This window comes from Diplotaxodon limnothrissa, linkage group LG20 (assembly GCF_057381915.1).
Source record: "Diplotaxodon limnothrissa isolate DT_005_m linkage group LG20, D_limnothrissa_male_GT1.1, whole genome shotgun sequence".
NCBI lineage: Eukaryota > Metazoa > Chordata > Actinopteri > Cichliformes > Cichlidae > Diplotaxodon > Diplotaxodon limnothrissa.
The window spans coordinates 11,534,072-11,553,469 of NC_140615.1; the positions used below are offsets into that span (position 1 = coordinate 11,534,072).

Below are 19,398 nucleotides of genomic sequence, written 5' to 3' on the forward strand. Positions count from 1 at the left end.
TATATTACAAGAAGGTATTCAGCTTCTATGGTGAAGATCATATTACACTTCTACATCTCTTATGTCATTTAAGCTTCATTTTAATAAAAAAAAAAAAAAACAACAACAACATATATGGATCTGCATTCATCAGATGTCCTTTACCTCCTCAGTCCCTTCAATACGCTCTACTTGAAGCTTCAGTGTCCTGCTGTACAACCCCCTCTAGTGGTGATATCCAACAATGGCTGCAATATCATAAACTTCCATCAGGTGACAGTGGGTGAGTCGTTTATAAAAAATGTATAGTTACATTAAAAACGCTTAAATAATGCTGGATTTTTATTCTTATCTACCTTGTTGTATTTGTGTCTTCCATTTGTAGGAGAAAGAGTGATTAAAAGGTTTACAGTTCAGAACATTTCACAGGAATCTTTGGATGTATCCTTTCTTTTTCTTTTTGTTTTTTACAAAACTATTAATTACCTTGCTGACAGCTTTAAACATTTGTGATACTCATGATATTCATAATACATATGTATGTGGTTTTTTTCCCTTTTCTGAATTTATCTGTGTGAAGGATTTTTCAGTAATGTGTATTATGTGCACACTGTGTTGCTTTATACACAGCAGAATTCAGATATTTGGTGTTAAAGTTCCATTTTGACTTTCAGAACTAAATAATTGTGCATGAAAGAGTCAGGTCACCCAAATTAGACAAATAAAGCACATTTTCTTTGTTATCTCCAGAAGAATTTATCATCACAGACAGGTGGTGATTTGAGGATATCAAAATCTGGAGAAAGGTGCATTTCATGGCCCATCTCTCAAACTCTCAGACACCATGGTATCGCACTGATTACAAGGTTTATAGACTGTGGTTTGGAGAAAACTATTTATAGTGCGCACTGTGACATTTGCCAGCAGCATCATAAATTAAATTCTGTTCACCATCATTGCATTAGGATGGAAGCAGGCTGTTGGTGTGTCTCTGGGGTTGAAGATGCTAACTATTAATCTCAACATCCACATTTCTAGTCTGGCTTTGGGGCTTTTGTTTCACTTCATTTCCTGTCTTAGTTTCACCATAATTTCTGTTTGTCTCTACTTTCTGCCAGATACAAACAGATCTTATTTAGCTCATGCTAAATAAAAAAGAAATTGCAAAAATCTGGAAAAGTCCTATCAGGGATGACATGTGAACAACAACAAGTTGAAGAAAAAGATGTTATGTGTTCAAATGGATCACCACCGATAGCACAGATTACAGTGGGGCAAAAAAGTATTTAGTCAGCCACCGATTGTGCAAGTTCCCCCACTTAAAATGATGACAGAGGTCAGTAATTTGCACCAGAGGTACACTTCAACTGTGAGAGACAGAATGTGAAAAAAAAATCCATGAATTCACATGGTAGGATTTGTAAAGAATTTATTCGTAAATCAGGGTGGAAAATAAGTATTTGGTCACCTCAAACAAGGAAAATCTCTGGCTCTCACAGACCTGTAACGTCTTCTGTAAGAAGCTTTTCTGTCCCCCACTCGTTACCTGTATGAATGGCACCTGTTTGAACTCATTATCTGTATAAAAGACACCTGTCCACAGCCTCAAACAGTCAGACTCCAAACTCCGCCATGGCCAAGACCAAAGAGCTTTTGAAGGACACCAGGAAAAGTATTGTAGACCTGCACCAGACTGGGAAGAGTGAATCTACAATAGGCAAGCAGCTTGGTGTGAAAAAATCAACTGTGGGAGCAATCATCAGAAAATGGAAGACATACAAGACCACTGATAATCTCCCTCGATCTGGGGCTCCACGCAAGATCTCATCCCGTGGGGTCAAAATGATCATGAGAACGGTGAGCAAAGATCCCAGAACCACACGGGGGGACCTGGTGAATGACCTGCAGAGAGCTGGGACCAAAGTAACAAAGGTCACCATCAGTAACACACTACAACGGCAGGGAATCAAATCCCGCAGTGCCAGACGTGTTCCGCTGCTGAAGCCAGTGCATGTCCAGGCCCGTCTGAAGTTTGCCAGAGAGCACATGGATGATACAGCAGAGGATTGGGAGAATGTCATGTGGTCAGATGAAACCAAAGTAGAACTTTTTGGTATAAACTCAACTCGTCGTGTTTGGAGGAAGAAGAATACTGAGTTGCATCCCAAGAACACCATACCTACTGTGAAGCATGGGGGTGGAAACATCATGCTATGGGGCTGTTTTTCTGCCAAGGGGACAGGACGACTGATCCGTGTTAAGGACAGAATGAATGGGGCCATGTATCGTGAGATTTTGAGCCAAAACCTCCTTCCATCAGTGAGAACTTTGAAGATGAAACGAGGCTGGGTCTTCCAACATGACAATGATCCAAAACACACCGCCTGGGAAACAAAGGAGTGGCTCCGTAAGAAGCATTTGAAAGTCCTGGAGTGGCCTAGCCAGTCTCCAGACCTCAACCCCATAGAAAATCTGTGGCGGGAGTTGAAAGTCCGTGTTGCTCGGCGACAGCCCCAAAACATCACTGCTCTCGAGAAGATCTGCATGGAGGAATGGGCCAAAATACCAGCTACTGTGTGTGCAAACCTGGTAAAGACCTATAGAAAACGTTTGACCTCTGTTATTGCCAACAAAGGTTATGTTACAAAGTATTGAGTTGTATTTTTGTTATTGACCAAATACTTATTTTCCACCCTGATTTACGAATAAATTCTTTACAAATCCTACCATGTGGATTCATGGATTTTTTTTTTCACATTCTGTCTCTCACAGTTGAAGTGTACCTCTGGTGCAAATTACTGACCTCTGTCATCATTTTAGGTGGGGGAACTTGCACAATCGGTGGCTGACTAAATACTTTTTTGCCCCACTGTATGTAAATACTTCACCACCAACACTCTACAGTGAAACCTGAGATTATTCCATCATTTCAGATGTACCTGGACATTTAATCCACTTCACCTTATGAATGGCAGCTCTTTACATGTTTTACTTTCATGTCCACAAATCAAAGATTACAAAAAACAAAATCAATGCACTGCTTCTACTACTATAATATTCACCGTAGCTTTTCTTTAACCCTTTATAAGCTGAGCTCGTCGGTGTTGGACATGTACAGTCCCTTTTCCCTGCTCAATGCTCTTAGATCCATAAGACCTGGAGAAAAACACACTCTGATTCTCACCTTCAGTCCAACTTTGGAAAAAAAGGTGGGTTAACTATGTAAATATTATAATTTAGCTTTGAGTGACAAGCCGACCATCTGTGTTAATACACTGAGTCTTCTTTGTACCTGTTTATGTAAAATTAATCAAGTATAATGATGAACACACTCATCTAACCTGTACTGTTCCAGTGCTGTGACATGCTGGAGGTGCGGTGCCAGAAAATGACCCTGGAAATGACTCTTCTCGGGGAGGGAATAGTCCCTGCTGTCACCTCCTCCCACAATGGAGATGTTCTTGACTTTGGCTATGTGCTGGAGAAGGAGACTGCCTCACAAGTCGTGAAGGTGTGTGAAAGTTAATACGAACAAAAAAAAAACAAAAAACTGTCGCTAGTTACTTTTGAATACTAATTTCTTAGTGGACTGAAAAAAACTCACTTGGTTAACTTTGATGTAATTTTATTTAAGTACATTAACTTAAACATATTTTATGATTCATGTAAACACTAAGTGGAACGAGTAAAAATGGTAAAAGGGGCCATTTTCATGTGTTAATCATAGTGAGGAGACTCACAGGTTTTATGGTTATAGTCATGGATGCGTTAGTATAACTCTGAGCCATATGAAAACACTCACAGCTAAAGCTGATGCTAAAAACGTGTTGGGTGTTTTCTATTTCTCTTTCAAATGGGTCGTTCCATATAGATCTCTCCTTAACCCTCCTCTACCTCCTTTTTCTCCTGGTCTCCCATCCCTTCTTTGCACTTCACTTCCTCTCAGATTGTTCCCGTATTTGTTGGACTATTTCATTTTCATCATCACGTCACCATTAAGAAAAACAAAGGCAGCACCATGCAAGATATTTTTAGACTACAGAGTAATGAGGGAAAAACAGCCTCGGTCACTGGCATTAAATCTCGTTCTCCCTGCAGTTGCAGAACAGCTCAGCGGTGGCAGTGAGCTTCAGGGTGATGCTCGCTAGTCTCTCTCCCTTCAGACCTCAGGGTGGAGCTGACCGGGTGGCCTTTCTGCTAGAAGAATATGCAAACTCCCATGTCCACCCTGCTGTGGGTAAGATTTGTTTGGAGCTCCAGAAGGGAAAACAGATTGCAGCTTGTATTTTTAACACTTTGTCCGTATTTCACTGCTCACGTAGACGTTTTTGTAGTATTTGACTACACATACTACTAAACTTGACCTTAACTTGACTTTAATACAGTATTACCTACTAGAAGTATTGTATAAGAGAGCACAAATGTGCACCAAATAGCCCAATAGTTTAAATTTCCACAGTTTCATAAATTAAAACTAGCAGTTTTTGCATAATCCCACTGACAGACAAACACATCTGAAACTGTAATAATGCTGTAAATGTCAGAATATTTGCTTAAAAAAAACAGGAGGGTAATGTGCTCCAACAGTTCAATTCTTTCATACTGACCTAGCAACGTGTTTTCTGGCTTGTGCAGGGACTCAGAACTACAGTGGGTTGAGTGTGTTCAGTGTGGTGCCAGTAGAGGGCAGCATTCCTCCAGGGCAGAGCCAAGAATTCACGGTCACCTTTCAGCCTGACCACCCGTCTGTCAACTACTCTGACAAACTCACCATAGAGCTCATGAATAAGGTCAGAGGGGCGCACACGTGTACAGATTTACACGCTCTTTCAGCTGTGAATGCATGCGTGCTCTCACCCTGTCCTTGTCCTCAATCACTGCTTATAAAAACTGATCGCATGGCCAAGGTTAAAACACTGTTCCTAATGCATTCATGTTATTTAGATGTCCTTACTGCAGCCTGGACGTCCTCTCTGGTCTTGATGATATAACAACCTTAACCCTGTGCCATTTCTGTCTCTCAGAGTAAAGTGTGTGTGATGGAGCTGAAGGGTGCAGCCTCTTCACATAGCATGTATCTGTGTGGCGGAGATCCGCTGACAGTGCCTGTTGAATCCCTGCTCCCTCCAGTCATAACCAGTGAACCTCAGCTCACAGGTGGAATGATTCAATTTCACTGTTTTCTCTCCAATATGCTCTTAAATACTGGGAAAATCTTACACTGACACTGTAAAGATGACTAATATCTTGCATACACTTTTTATGATTTACGCGAGCAAGGCCAGCGTATGTGATGAAGTAATTTATGCTAATCATAGCTTGCTGACAGCCCGTGCGCTTGTCACCAGCAGTCAGATCATATTTTACCACCGAATCCACGTGTGAAATAGTTGCACCTCCTCAGTGAGGTAGTAGTAAACTGTACTGAGTCCAAGAGGTGTTGGTGCATTCTGAACGCCTCTCACTGACACTGAGCAAAAATTGACTTGATGAAATGTGCATATTCTAAATGTCTTGAATAAGGAAGTAGCAATTTGCCATGGTGTAATTTATACAGTTTCATCGTTTCCAGCTATGTGTTTAAATAATTTTCACACATATGCTATTTGTTTTCTTTCTTTTTTTTCTTCTTTTCAAGTAAGTAAGTAAGGTTTATTTGTTAAGCACTTTTCGTAGACAGGCAGTCACAAAGTGCTGTACACAAAGATTAAAATAAAGAAAACATTAAGTAATAAAATAGACAATATAAACAATGCAAATTCAAAGCAATTCAAAAGTGTTGATTAACAGAAGGCCAGTTTAAACAATAAAGTTTTTAACTGCTTTTTAAAGGATTCCACAGAGTCAACCAAACGTAGTTGTGGAGGTAAACTGTTCCACAGCCGTGGTGCCACAGACTGAAAGGCTCTGTCCCCTCTCGTCTTCAGTCCTGTACGGGGAACAACGAACAAACTCTGAGCCTGTGAGCGAAGACAACGAGCAGCTGTGTATTTTATAAGAAGCTTGGATAAATAATCTGGGGCCTGGCCATTTAGTGCTCTATATGTTGAAACAAGAATTTTAAAGCGAATTCTAAAATCTATTGGGAGCCAATGTAAAGAATATAAAATGGGAATAATGCGAGCACGCTCACACAGCATGTTTTTACTTTTTAAAGAGTGCAAGAGGTTTTATATTTTACATTTTGTCATCTTTCTGTGCAGCAGAAATACAGTATGTGCCAAAAGTGTGTGAACTTGCAGTGTGGTTTCTTCGCTTTTTGCATATTTGTCACACTTAAATGTCACAGATTGATTTCAGCATCAGTCAAAGATAACCTGAGTAAATACAAAATGCAGTTTTTAAACAATGATTTAGGGAAACATTTTATCCAATCATACCTGGCCTTGTGTAAAAAAAAAAAAGTAATTGCCCCCTAAACCTTATAATTGGTTGTGCCACCTTTAGCAGCAAGAACTCCAATCAAGTGTTTGTGACAACTGATAGTGTATCTTATACATCGCTGTGGAGGAACTTTTATTGGAGGGTTTTTCAGCATGAGCGGCTTGTTTAAGTTCATACCAAAGGATCTCAACCTCAACCTGATTTAAGTCCAGATATGCAAAACTTTAATTTTGTTTAGTTTTTTTTAACCACACAGAGGTGATTCAAGACAGAAAAGTTTATGAGTTAATTCTCCCTGATGGTTGTATGATCATTAAAGAGATGTAAGAAAATCCATGACTTGTAGTTAAAGAACTAAAGCCTCCAAAATGCCTCTCTTTAGCAGAGTCAGAGGTGACGGAGAGCCCCACCATTCCTGTGTTGGTGACCCTGAAGGCCAGGTGTAGCTCGGGTGCCATCACGCCTGCAGTCAGGGAGCTGCAAGTGGGCTGTATCCGCTCCACACAAACCAGTAAGAAGGTAACGTGCTGATGTTCAAGCATCCTGAAGCTTTCAGAAACAAAACCGACTGCTGCCACAGGTTTCATTGTTTAACACGGGGATTGAATTTACATTAGCACAGCATTCACTATCATGGTTTAAAGAGACATTTCTGTTTTTACCAGGGTGGTGAGTTTTACTGGGATAATGTGGCATCCCTGCAGCAGCAGGGCTTTAATGTGGAGCCGAGCAAAGGCAATGTGGACACAGGCCAGCGACGCGCCATCAGGATCACATGGACACCCCACACTGGATACAATGTAAGGAAGTGCTGATTTTGGTCTTTGGTTGTCTTTGGTGATCTGTGTTGCTGTTGATCACAAAAAAAAGTCATAAAAGTTCACTTCCAAGGAACTCAATATGTAGTTGAATAGTACAGCAAAGTTAAAGCATGGTTGTGAAAAATGGGTTCCAAAATGTGGAGGGAATATTGTTGATTTCAGCACGAGAAAAAAGTGTTATTTAAGACTTTCAGCAGAATTAGGTTTAAAATGTCTTCCTGTGTGAAACACGTGTATATACTTGTATGTATATACTGTCTGACAACATGTTTACGTCTGTGTGTTTCAGCCTTATGAGGTGGTGCAGATGTGCGTGCCTCTCACTTTAAAGGGCGACAGGATGAATGTTTACAGAGTCACCCTGATGGCTTTGGTCTCCACGACCGCCGATTGACCTCTAAAGGACTTGGATGATGGCCAGCAGGAATTCTGCTCACACATACTCTGACTAACCACAAATACACATATTCTGTGTGTGTGCAGAGCCAGCATTAACAAATAATGAGATCATTAAAGGTTTTGTTTGAACATTAACTTGAGCGATTTCATTTTGCGTTGAAATGGATGTAGAGGACTGAACCAGTATTGACTAGATTATTGCAATTTCCACTTTCAAATGTTGTCATATTAGAAAATAAAAACACAGTTCTCAGTTTTTTGTTAAGTTTTTGTGTTAAGAATCTCATATAACTTCCAAAAAGTTTTCACCACTAGGGGGTGTATGTAACACGAAGTAAGCAGCTGTGTTAAAACCAACATGGTAAAGGGTGTGTCAGCAGATGTAAGCCAGCAGATGTTCAGTAACACTGCTGGTATTACACCCATGAAGTGAAAGGAGGCCAAGTTCACACCGAGGTCACACAAGGAGCATATTAGGGAAAGTGGATCTAAATGGGCACACATTAATACATATGAATGATAAAATAGGATGAAAATGATACTAAGAACTGGGCATGTGAACAGTACTTGAAGAGTTAACTGATTAACAGTGGTTGTAACAATAAAAGTGAATGTAGCATTGCTATTATTTGCCAAGTGTATATAGAGGCATCAATCCAAAAATACACGATATGATGAAAAGTGTTCTCTCAATCATCCAAATCATTGAGTTCAGGTGCTCTATGGTCACAGGTGTATAAAATCAAGCACCCAGACATGCAGACTGCTTCTACAAACATTGGTGAAAGAATCAGTCACTCTCAGGAGCTCAGTGAACTCCAGCATGATGACACTGATAGGATGCTGCCTGTGCTGCATCCTATCCAGTCATGAAATTTCCTCGATATTAAATATTCCACAATCAACTTTTAGTGGTATCATAACAACGTGGAAGTGATTGAGAACACCATCTCAGCCATGAATTGGTAGTGGGGTCAGTGGATACTGAGGCTCATAGTGTGCAAAGATCGTCAGCTTTCTGCAGTCAGTCAGTACAGACCTCCAAACTTAATGTGGCCTTCAGAGTAGCTCAAAAGCAGTACACACAGAATGTGATTTCATGACTGATCAGCTCCTGCCTTATATCACCACACCAAGACATTTGTTGCTACTGTTACCGCACAACTTTGCGGTAACAGTTTGGGGATGGCCCTTCCTGTTCCAACATGGCTGTGCACCAGTGCACAAAAGCATGGTCCATGAAGACATGGATGAGCGAGTTTGGTGTGGAAGTACTTGACTGGCCTTCACCCAACCCCACAGATCACCTTTAGGATCAATTAAACCTTGTGGAAAGCCTTCCCAAAAAAATTGAAGCTGTAATAGCTGCAAAGGGCGCAGATATTTATATATGCAACAGAATATCAAATATAAATATATTAGATGGTGGGTTTTGTCAATTTTGAGGCACAAAATTAAAACATGTCATGATAAAAAAGAATGTAGACCGAAGAAAACCTGAATCTTCGACCAACTTTAAACTTAATGACAGGCGGTTCTATTTTCTGGAAGAGGAAGAGCAAGTAAACTCATTTTGCATCAGGATGGCTGGTCAGTCAAAGACGATCAGATTACAGGTTTGATTTACTGCAGAGCACCAACTCCCACCAGCTCTTCTAATACAATAACATCTTCATGCAGTTAAATTGTCAATGTTTAAGTCGGCTCTTTGGCAATGTGTTTTAAACATTTATCCACCAACAGTGTATCAAATACTTGTAGCCAGATATTTTAACCGTTCATTCATTATTTTTTGGAAATTGTCCAAGTAATTATCCATCTTAATAGTAATATGTGTCTTTGTGCGGGTGAATGCCGTGCCTGAGCACACAAGTAATAATATCAGTGTTGATATTAGTGCACTAGCTATGATTTGCTCACCGATTCTTTAATTATTAAATGCTGTGTATATTTCAGACCTAATCCATAGCTGTATGCATCCACGGGATTTCAAAATCAGTGCTAGTTGAGACGCAGGTAAACGGGCTCAGTGCAGTATGAATAATCAACACTCACATCGGTCAGTTGCTCTGTTACAGTCAAGTCAAGCTCTCTCTTGATAAACTACACAGGATGTTGTACAGTGTGAAGTGCAGGCCCTTTGTATGTGAACAGCAGATGTCAGTAATGCCTCACAGTGGACCAATAGGATTTGCCCTCTCTGAGAGATACATGCTGTAAGCATTTATCAGAGATTGTAAGAGATTATGCTAAATCAGATTACTGTACCCCAACCTGCCTATAAAAAGCAAGGTCATTATGAGCTTAGCCTCATGTAATGTCACCCGTTTTATGAAATGCATGAGATCATATTAGGCAATATTTGTGTTGTTATTTTGCCTCTTTTTCTAATCTGATTTCTCCTATGATCTCTTGTTAATACTGTGGGATAGTGCTACTTACAGTCCCTGCTCTGCTAACGGGTGGAGTTCATGTGTCCCTCTTTGTCTGTTAATGAATGTGACTTTTTGTTTTTAATCAAATCAGAAGCAGGACAGATCACTCTGTCCTTAATTACAATTTAGACTACATTAAAACACCACAGAAGTTATTTGTAACCACTTTAACAAGTGTTTCTAATGGGCTTTAAAGGCAAATTCATGCCTTCATAATACACTAAAATGTCTATTATTTGTCAATCCTTGCACTTATCAGCACTGTTTACCATGTCCAATTTATCCCAATTAAATTAGAATTAGTTTTGAAACAGAAAGCACATCCAGCTTTGGACTGTTCGCCTCATCAAAAGGCTGAATGCAGACAATAAGCTTTCTCCCCTGGGTGCTCTGAAGCACTACTAAAGAAGCTTCACAACACATATATGCAGAGACAGGCAGGGGTGTATCCAGGGGCAACTAAATCTCAGCAGCATTAACTTGGGTAGATGAGTCCCAGTGGAATCCCACACCCTGAACACTACCTGACAGACAGTCCTCTTTGCCAATGCGTTTTATTACATAAAAAGAAATCTAAATGAAGATATCAAATCCATAACCTAAAGATAACAATTAATACCAATATCGCCCTTTTGTACACCTATGAACTTGAAGGAAAGCTTTTGGTGGGTTTTAAATCACATCTCTATACAATACTGCATGGTTACTTTGGTGAAATTGTGAAATTAATGTGTGCTCAGAGAGCAGAAAGTGTACACACAGAACAGCAGGCCTGTCCCGCCACCACAGGTTTTAGGGTTTACAAAAGTGAGATGGAATCAAATACACACACTAGTGGAAATTCACATTTTTAAAGAGCATATTTACTGATTTTTTTAATAGACACAACTACTCTTATAACATTTCTAACTCCATCAGCTCATTCATACAAAAGAGTCTGTTTTTATGTAAAAGTATACATCAGTGTTTCAGAATGAATGTGACACATGCACACATTTGTCCAGCTCACATTTTAATTAAACTGAATTTAAACTGAACTTAATGTGCATTTGAAAAGACAGCACTAAACAGATCTGGCACAAACAGAGAGAGTAGCTCTCTCTAGGGAACATTTCTCTTACAAGCCAAGTAACAGTAGCTGTTGTCTTCCCCTGTCGGACCGAGCCCGTGCACACTTTGTTGTCTCAGAGGACGACAAAGTGTTCCACGTCTCCAAGTAACGCCTTAACCCGCTGAGCATTAACCCCCTCTTCTGAGCACTCTACCTAGACTACTGGTGATAACGATCAAGTCATCTCTGTGCTGCAGTGATGGCCCACCCATAAGCACTGAGCAGAAAGCAAACCCCCAATGATTTCAGTTTATATAATTGTGGTGAAGTTAATACCCAGAGAATATAATTTGTCAACAAGATTTTTTCCAGGACCAGCTTATACTAACCATAAGACATTACTGATAGATCAGCAGAAGAGAACATATTACTTGATACTTAGTTTTTGTTAAAAACACAAAAAAAATACAGGGTCAAATGTACATGTTAAACATATATAAACATCAGATGTTGGTGTAGCAAAATCGTGATATGTACTTAGTCACGCACGCTAGCAGGAAAGTAAACATAACATTTGCCTGTTTTGGATTGCAAATGAAAGCGTGTTGTTCATTTGAAACACTAGCTGCTTTACTGGCATGAAGGTCAGATTTCAATGGAATTTGATAACATTTTCATATTGCAAATACATGACACTTTTGGATATGCATCCGGTCTAATAAAATGCCAGGGGAACATTTATTTGAACTTTTTACATTGCTCATTGTGTATAACAACATAGCAGTGAATACAATAGTCACTTATGTTATTGCTAAAATGTATCCATTAATTTGTGGTCAGTTTTCAGTATAAAGCAACTAATAATCTGTACAAGTTTGTATTCCAAAGTGACAGATCCTCTGGTACAAGCATGGCCTGGCGTGTAGTTGGTTGTTCGCCCTGCCAGATAAACACTGCTGTATTGCTGTTAATGCCTAATCGCCTTAAGTTAGCATTTACGTTATTACCAGTAAGACCAGTAAGTATAAATGCAATCCATTATTATTATAAGTGTAACTGGTCTTTTAGCCATTATATATCCATCATGCTATATTTTGTTTTCTACTTCAACAACACATCAGTTATTATGAAAGGTATATGTAATTACATAAATTTTCAATCATCATTTTTTCGCCAATAAATCTAAGATTATTTGTATTGTTTATAGCTTTTAGAAAATAATCCCTTTAGACATCATCTGAAGCCTGGTTAATCTTTCAGTCATTTCTTTTAGTTAACTTTCTCTTTTGCTTCCAACTGTAGTGTTTTAAATTCACTCGAAATGTATGTTGTTGTTGTTTTATGACATTTTCAAATGTTACTTTTTTCCAAAGTACTTTCGTTTCTCTTTATGTACACTCTTTAGTTGCCCCACAACTTTCCATGTACCTTTCAGCAGCTGCATTCTCTTAGGGTGAAAATCACTATTCAGCCTTGCCTTGGTTTCGAAAACTCTCATTCGCTTTTCCAATTTTATCTTAAGTTTTCACATTAATCGAGTTTTAGAATTAAAAGCAGTGTTTTAGCAGGTAAACTTCCCTCTAGGTACGTTGGAGATACCAAAGATGGCAGCATTTCCTGATCTGAAGTGGTCGCCGACCCCTCCGCCGTGCGTTGTGACGCTGCCGTAACGTGGGGTTTCCCAGACCTGAATGCAGGGTTACCGCGCCCATCTCTGCTGTTTGATGGCCGGAGGAAGAAGCGACTGAGATCCTGGCGTGAAGGAAGAAAAAGAGGGACGACGACGGTGGGAAAGACGAGAAGGGATTTTTTTGCTTTGAGTTGGAATTTGTGTTGAGACGGAGGAACGTTAAACCGGGACTCTGACACGCCTTGTCTGGGTGAACACAGTCTTGTCTCTGCGCCTCTGTGCCGGTGTGTCTCCCCCCTCGGCGGGTCAAAAACTGGGTTCGGGGAGTGCCGCTCCTCGGTGGCTAAACAAGCTAAATCTGAGCGCCTGGGCGGAGAGAGGAGAGGCAAGAGTTTGCTGTTTCCAGTCAATGTGATATAAACAACGGATACCCTTGATTGAAAGCGGGTAAGGAAATGTATTGATATTTGAAAATGCGCTTCAGGAAATACAGTAAGTCTGCAGTTCACTAGCTGCCAAGCAGGGACGGGGAACGAAAAGGGTTAAACTGGGTTGAGTGGCTCCTTCGTTAGAGTTAGCTGCAGCTAGCTAGACGTTTCTGCCAAGACGGTGAGTGGGGGTCACTGGTTAAGTTTCTCAAACAAAGTGTCGTTTAACCAAATAATATATATCTAATGGCTTTGTCCGGCAATGTTGGAGTTAATGGCCAATGCTAACCTTAATTAGCAGGGTGAATTGTGACAGCTCGTTAAGTTAGCCCGCACCCCCTCTCCAACGTCCGGGTATCTTTCGCTCTCGTTGAAGAAATTAGCTACCTGCGTTAACCTGCTTCAGCTTTACTTAAGTAGCAATTTTTCCCTCAGCAATCGGGATGTAAAATTTATCAGTTGTTACCAGCATTTTTAAGCTCTTAAAGGGCCCTTTCCCCCCACATATTTCCTCTATAGGGTAGCCTGGGATTACCTGATAGGCTAATTGGTGGCACACTTGCTACTATCAGTTTATTGTTGATGAACCCTTGGCCAGCTGTTTAAGAAGAAACACAATGCTACTTCTCAAACTTACACAACTGAAACGGGCGTGAGCAGATTTTGGATTTACCACTACACATACTGCAAATTCGTAGCATCATGAAACTGACAACGAAGGGAGTCTAAAAATGGCTACTTCACCAACAGAATCACTACCACCCCCACTATTCCCTAGCCAGTCCATACAAGTAAGCCAGCAGTGGCCACAGCCTACGTTTGCAGCCTGGTATGGATCATCTGGGTGTGTGAATTACGAATATGGCAGCGACGACAACATGCCTGTATCCATAATGAATTTGAACACTGGTGCTGTTGCTGATTTATGATTTTTAAGCACATTGGTTGTATTTTAGAGGCAACATTTACTGTTATTTACATAATGTAACAAAAATTAAACACAGTTACTTGCAAAGCTATGTTAAAACGGGGTAGTTGAACTAAAAGCATTTATGTGAGTGAATCGAAACTAAACCGCCGGAGATGATGGCAACTGTATGGCACAGATATGTTAACAAATTCCACGTTTAATCAACAGTCAGCCACCCAGTTCTTCAGCTTGGCCTTTCGTTATAATGCTCAGCGCGTTAAAGTAATATGAATTTGCATCGATTACCAAGCCGTAGGGCCGCTGTATGATCGCGAGGAAAAGGGCAGGCACGGCTGTGGATCTGATTGTGGCCATAGCCATTTTAGTTTCATGAGAGTTAACCCAGCGTCAGTTAGGTTGAACACAGTTAGGTTGATTTTAGACTTCTTCTTTTAACGGCGTGGAAACAAGATTGACGAGATCCAATTAGACAATCTGTTTATCTCAATCACGGCTCCGTTGCAGTGCAAGTTGTTAGCAGCTACAGTAACCGTGCCCAGCCGGGCCGCGCCGCTCCATAGTATCTCAAGCTCTAGCCCGGAAAACGGGCATGCTTCCTCAAAGGTGAAGCAGCATATCCCAGTCGGCACACTGTCGTAGAGGGTTAAGATAGAAATGAATTGGAACAGTTGTATTTAGCGGCGGGAAATGTTTCGTAAGTGGGTTCAGCGGCGAGGTTGGACGTGCTGTCGCAGGAAGCTGTGCTGTGCGCCTCCGACAGCACCGAGACGAGCTATATGAAGCCTGGCGCTTATACGGACTTTTGAGGCCAGCAGTATTGAGATACTGCATTAGAAAAATCCGTGACCGCACGTAGACTATTTTCAACCGTTTTAGGAAAATTGGTGGTGTTTCTTAAGAGAGCTAGCCGTTTTTAATGGCTCACAAAGATGAATTCATTTTGCCAGTGTGCCCCCTCCCTCCGCCTCCTCGAATGAATGGGTTCCTGTATTCAGGGCCCAAGCAGCTGCAATGAACAAGATGGCGTTCAAAGCCTTTTTCATCACCGCTTTTTCTCAGACAGAGAGAGGCAGCTGCCGAGCATCGGATGGGTTTAGGCTTGGCAAGCTAGATCTCATTGATTATCCTCATTCTAAAAATGTGCAGAATGTATTTTCATTAAAAACGTTTTCATTCTCATAGCATTCCTGGTCAGATTAATCCAGTATGTGCACCTCACTTACAGGACAACATGGTGGGGAAGGGGTGTTGTACATCTTGACTGTGAACCTGAACATCAGGGGATCTGAAAATTACATTATATCTTTAAATACTGTATATGAAATGTATTTTTTATTTAGATTTTAATATTATACTTATTTTCTTTTTTAGAATTTTTTAACCACACCTTAGGGAATGGGATGTTTCTTCTCAATCCTCACAGCTGCTTAGGGATGTGATAGAACAGATTACATAATTTAAAGAGAGAAAGATGTAATGGCTTCTTTAGATTTTTAAGTTATTTCTTTCACATTTTGTTATTGTTGCAGTAACAGGTATTCTGCTTATTTCCAAAACTTATTCTGTTTCTGTGTGCCTGTATATCAGACACATTTTGTCTATTTGTTTTTAATCATGCCTATTCATTTCTTAGTCACAATTAGATTTATTTTAACACTGATCCAAAACTTCCAGTTCTAATCTCTTCATACTAATCACATCATACCTCACAACTGATTTGATGGAAGTTAAGTTTGGGAGAAATCTATGGCATTATTTGTTTTTGTATGAAGTGGTCTGGTTTTCTAGGCTTGTGGCCAGACCTGTAATAAACTACAAATAAAAGAGGAAGTTTATGCAGAACAGTATACTGTGAATAGTTAAGGTTTTATCTGTAGCACTTTTGGGTTAAGCGCAACCTGTATGCACGCCCAAAAGCATCCAGTTATCAAACCAAGCATAAAACATTGTTCTATTTATTGTTAATCAGCTCACATGACCTGGATGTGACCCACTCTATATTGGCACCCTGAATATATCCAACACTGTTTTTCTTTGGCCCTGTTGGAAAGCAATAGAAAAAGCTGCATGAATTTCTCCAGCATTTTATTGATGACTTTGCCTTGAAACAAGTCATATACGACAGGCCTGCCTAAAAGCATTAATTGCAGAATTGTCTGTTTGAGACTGAGTTTGTGCACAGTGTAGCTTGTCAGTAGCTTAGCTGTGAGTGAGTAGCACCACAAGATAATGACCATGTGTTTAAAACCTGAATAATTATCCTGTTGGCCTGGGATTTGGGTGGGGATTGTCATCCAGTTTATTTTTTCCCTCATTTAATCTGGGAGTACTGTATATGAATGGGATTAAATTCTTAGATATGTGGATTTCAGTCTTTGGGATTATGTGGCTTTGGTTAGTGATAGTGCTTATTTATTTTTATTTTTTTCACATCAGGCATGATCCTGCTTTTCACTGTCCACTGTAAAAAGCAGATGTGCTGAGGGGCCAAATAAATATGGGCGTACATATAAGTACATACAAGTGATTGATACCTTCACAGGATTACCCCTCTACCCTCTCTTTGATAAAATACCTTTTTCATTCAAGTGTTGGATACCTGAACTCGCAAGATGTGTTGTATGTTTGTGACAGCCTTGGCTGTAACGTAACTTCTGACCAGACCAAAATGATGCAAATTTTATATACTTGTGGCTCCAAGAGACCAAAAAGCAAGAGTGGTTGGATCCAACGTGGTGGTGGTTTTGTCTCATTGACCATTATGGTATATTATGATTTCTTAGTTAGTGACAGTCTCCACATCTTTGGTTTGCATCTGGTAGGTTCAGGTTTTGTTTTTGTTTTTTTTGTTGTTGTTAGTTTTTGTTTTCTTTTACTCAATGAAAAGACGCATGCACTCACAGATTAGTATAGCATTAATGGTGCTGGACTGTGGGAAGAACCCAGAGCCCCTGGAGTAAACCCACACAAGACCAGGGAGAACATGCAAACTTAAACCTGCTTCAGACAAGCTGGTTCAATCCAGAATTGTAGCAGTGAGTGTGAACACCATGACAACATAACTTTTCTATTGAGGTTCCTAATAGATCTGTAGTATGAATATATACCAGTCCCAATTCAGTGCCACAGAACATGTTTAATAATGGTTCTTTAATAACATTTATGGTTGGTAATCAATACATTTAGTCAGTAAAGCCCTATCACATCTAGACTGAAATAAAAGGCCTGCATTGAAATGAAATTGCCTTGGTTCAGTAGTTAGAGTTATGCATATCAGCCCCAAGTTTTTTGCATGTTAATAAACAAGATAATTTTATATCCTGTTAATATAGGATATATAATGCTTTTGAGCAATTCCCTGATTGTTGTAGCTGATGGGTAATGGCTGAATGTTCAGGAGTTTTGGTTTTATTGAGTGGGGAACTCTTCCGACTTTGTAATGGCTTTTTCACTGTTTTCCAGTGGACTGGTCCTGTTTAGCATGGCCATTGCAAGTGTTATTCAAGTAGTCACAGTACTGCTGCAAAACTGAAATTTTGTTTCCTAAATTCTGTACAAATTTATGATAGTTTTTTAAAATAAAAAAAGTGAGAAAAACTGCCCCTTTTTTTTATATAGTTATGGAGTTATAAGTATACAACTACTGTAGCCTGATCCAACTTCAGATGTTTTCCAACAGCCACACAAGTATTACTACAAAAAGGCTTAGTTGTGCAAATGCAAATTCAGGTATACTACAATGCTTGATAGAAAGCGTAGGATACATTATGTAAAGTTTGAGTTTCAGATTCAAGATAAGAACGAAATAATGCATTATTTGCACTTAATTGAAGATGCAATTTTTGGGTAAATAATTATTTCCTGTTGCATAACAACCCTACATTTCTATCTACCTATATCTGACTTAAAACTTCACTGTGCCTGTATATTCATCTCAATTTCTTCAAAATAAAAAGGAATCATGACACATTTAACGGGGTCTGTGTAAAATGTTTCCTTTAAGGGAAACTGGTAGCATGCCATTTAACTGTTGGTTACAAGCCACAACAAATCAGTTTTCTGCGAAGCATTTTGGGGTTCTGGTTTCTAACACAGACAGTTTCATGTAAGAGTTGATGGAAAAATACTCAACAGTATGGGCATGGAACTTGAGTTATCCATTGTACTATGCCAAGCTCTTGAATAAGTATTTCTCTTCATCCACAATAGTGACTTTATCAGCGACATTATTTGTGAATATTAATTTTAAAAGACCATTAGTCGCAGCCTCTGCAGTATGCCTTCATTACTATACTCATAAGTCTTGTTGGTTGAGCAATCTAAATCCTTTCTTCTTCTTTGTGTAATACAGCTCCTGAAAGCAGCACAAGCGCAGTTTCATCAGGGTGTGTTGATCATCCATAAGCAAATGTGCAGCTAAAGACTGTGATGGGATCGCTGTGCTAGTACAGCTTTGTTCTAACAATATCTTTCAGAAGATAATAAGTTTCTTAGCATCCACTGGTGCAAGTTATCTAACTATTAATTGCATGCACACCACACATGTGTTTCAGCCATATACATATGAGCACAGATGCAGGCATACATTAACACTAAGTGTTAATAGAAGTCTCAAGGCTACAATGTACAACTTCCAAATTCAAATTTTAGAGCTATTCACAAAGATTATGAAACTTGGCACTGAGTGCAAATGCCAGCACACCCACAACAACAGCAGGGCTTTCCCTCTTTACCACAGCAAGGTTTATAGTGAGGGAGCCCAACAGTAGAATCAAAAACATCTGCATTAAAAGTTCCTCGAATAGTTCAAAGAGGAAAATTTTAGCCTTTTCTAGTTGCAGGAATTTTTCATCAGCCATTAAAGCCTTTTTGAAACTTGGGCCTTTTACCCGCATGTCATCTGGAGGAACCTAGGTTTATATTCAGTTTCTGAGCCAATTTTCCTGTCTAAAAAGTCCCTGCTCAAGTTGTAGTACTTGGTAATGGCCCAGGAAGTAAGTACGGTAGTCGTTGATTGTTTATACACAAAACCCAGATCTGTTCTGTGCTACTCGCCCTGCTAGTACAGCTGCTTGCCAGGTATTTTCAGTGAGCTATGCATCTAAATGTATTGCCATAATTAATGTGACTGATGCATAGCAGAGAAAACTGTCAACATGTAGAAAATGTTTGCGTTAAGAACTGCGATGGCAACATGAAGCAAATTCCATGTCATCCAGAGTCCAGTTTCCTGTTTTATGTACAGAAACAGGTCACAGGTAATCCAGTGCCTTATCTAATGTAGCACTTGTAACTTATATCAAACATCTGTTTTGTGTTTTTGTTTTTTCTTGTTTGGTT

General features: G+C 39.7%; 2 protein-coding genes across 4 annotated transcripts in view; both read left to right on the forward strand.

Annotated features, from left to right (window-relative positions):
- cfap74 (cilia and flagella associated protein 74) overlaps positions 1-7,578 on the forward strand; it is a 56,903-nt gene extending 49,325 nt beyond the window's left edge. For 2 of the 3 annotated variants that reach the window (XM_085344923.1, XM_085344922.1), the window contains 10 exons: positions 153-262; positions 365-420; positions 3,069-3,188; positions 3,335-3,490; positions 4,078-4,216; positions 4,615-4,769; positions 5,004-5,136; positions 6,746-6,882; positions 7,029-7,163; positions 7,474-7,578. In XM_085344923.1, coding sequence (XP_085201049.1) covers positions 153-262; positions 365-420; positions 3,069-3,188; positions 3,335-3,490; positions 4,078-4,216; positions 4,615-4,769; positions 5,004-5,136; positions 6,746-6,882; positions 7,029-7,163; positions 7,474-7,578 — 1,246 coding nt within the window. The remainder of the gene's footprint in view (positions 1-152; positions 263-364; positions 421-3,068; positions 3,189-3,334; positions 3,491-4,077; positions 4,217-4,614; positions 4,770-5,003; positions 5,137-6,745; positions 6,883-7,028; positions 7,164-7,473) is intronic. The other variant, XM_085344924.1, reaches the window with a different exon arrangement.
- Positions 7,579-12,768: 5,190 nt separating this feature from the next.
- gnb1a (guanine nucleotide binding protein (G protein), beta polypeptide 1a) overlaps positions 12,769-19,398 on the forward strand; it is a 32,825-nt gene continuing 26,195 nt past the window's right edge. The window contains exon 1 of the mRNA XM_085345516.1: positions 12,769-13,146. The gene's annotated coding sequence lies outside the window, so the exon portion shown is untranslated. The remainder of the gene's footprint in view (positions 13,147-19,398) is intronic.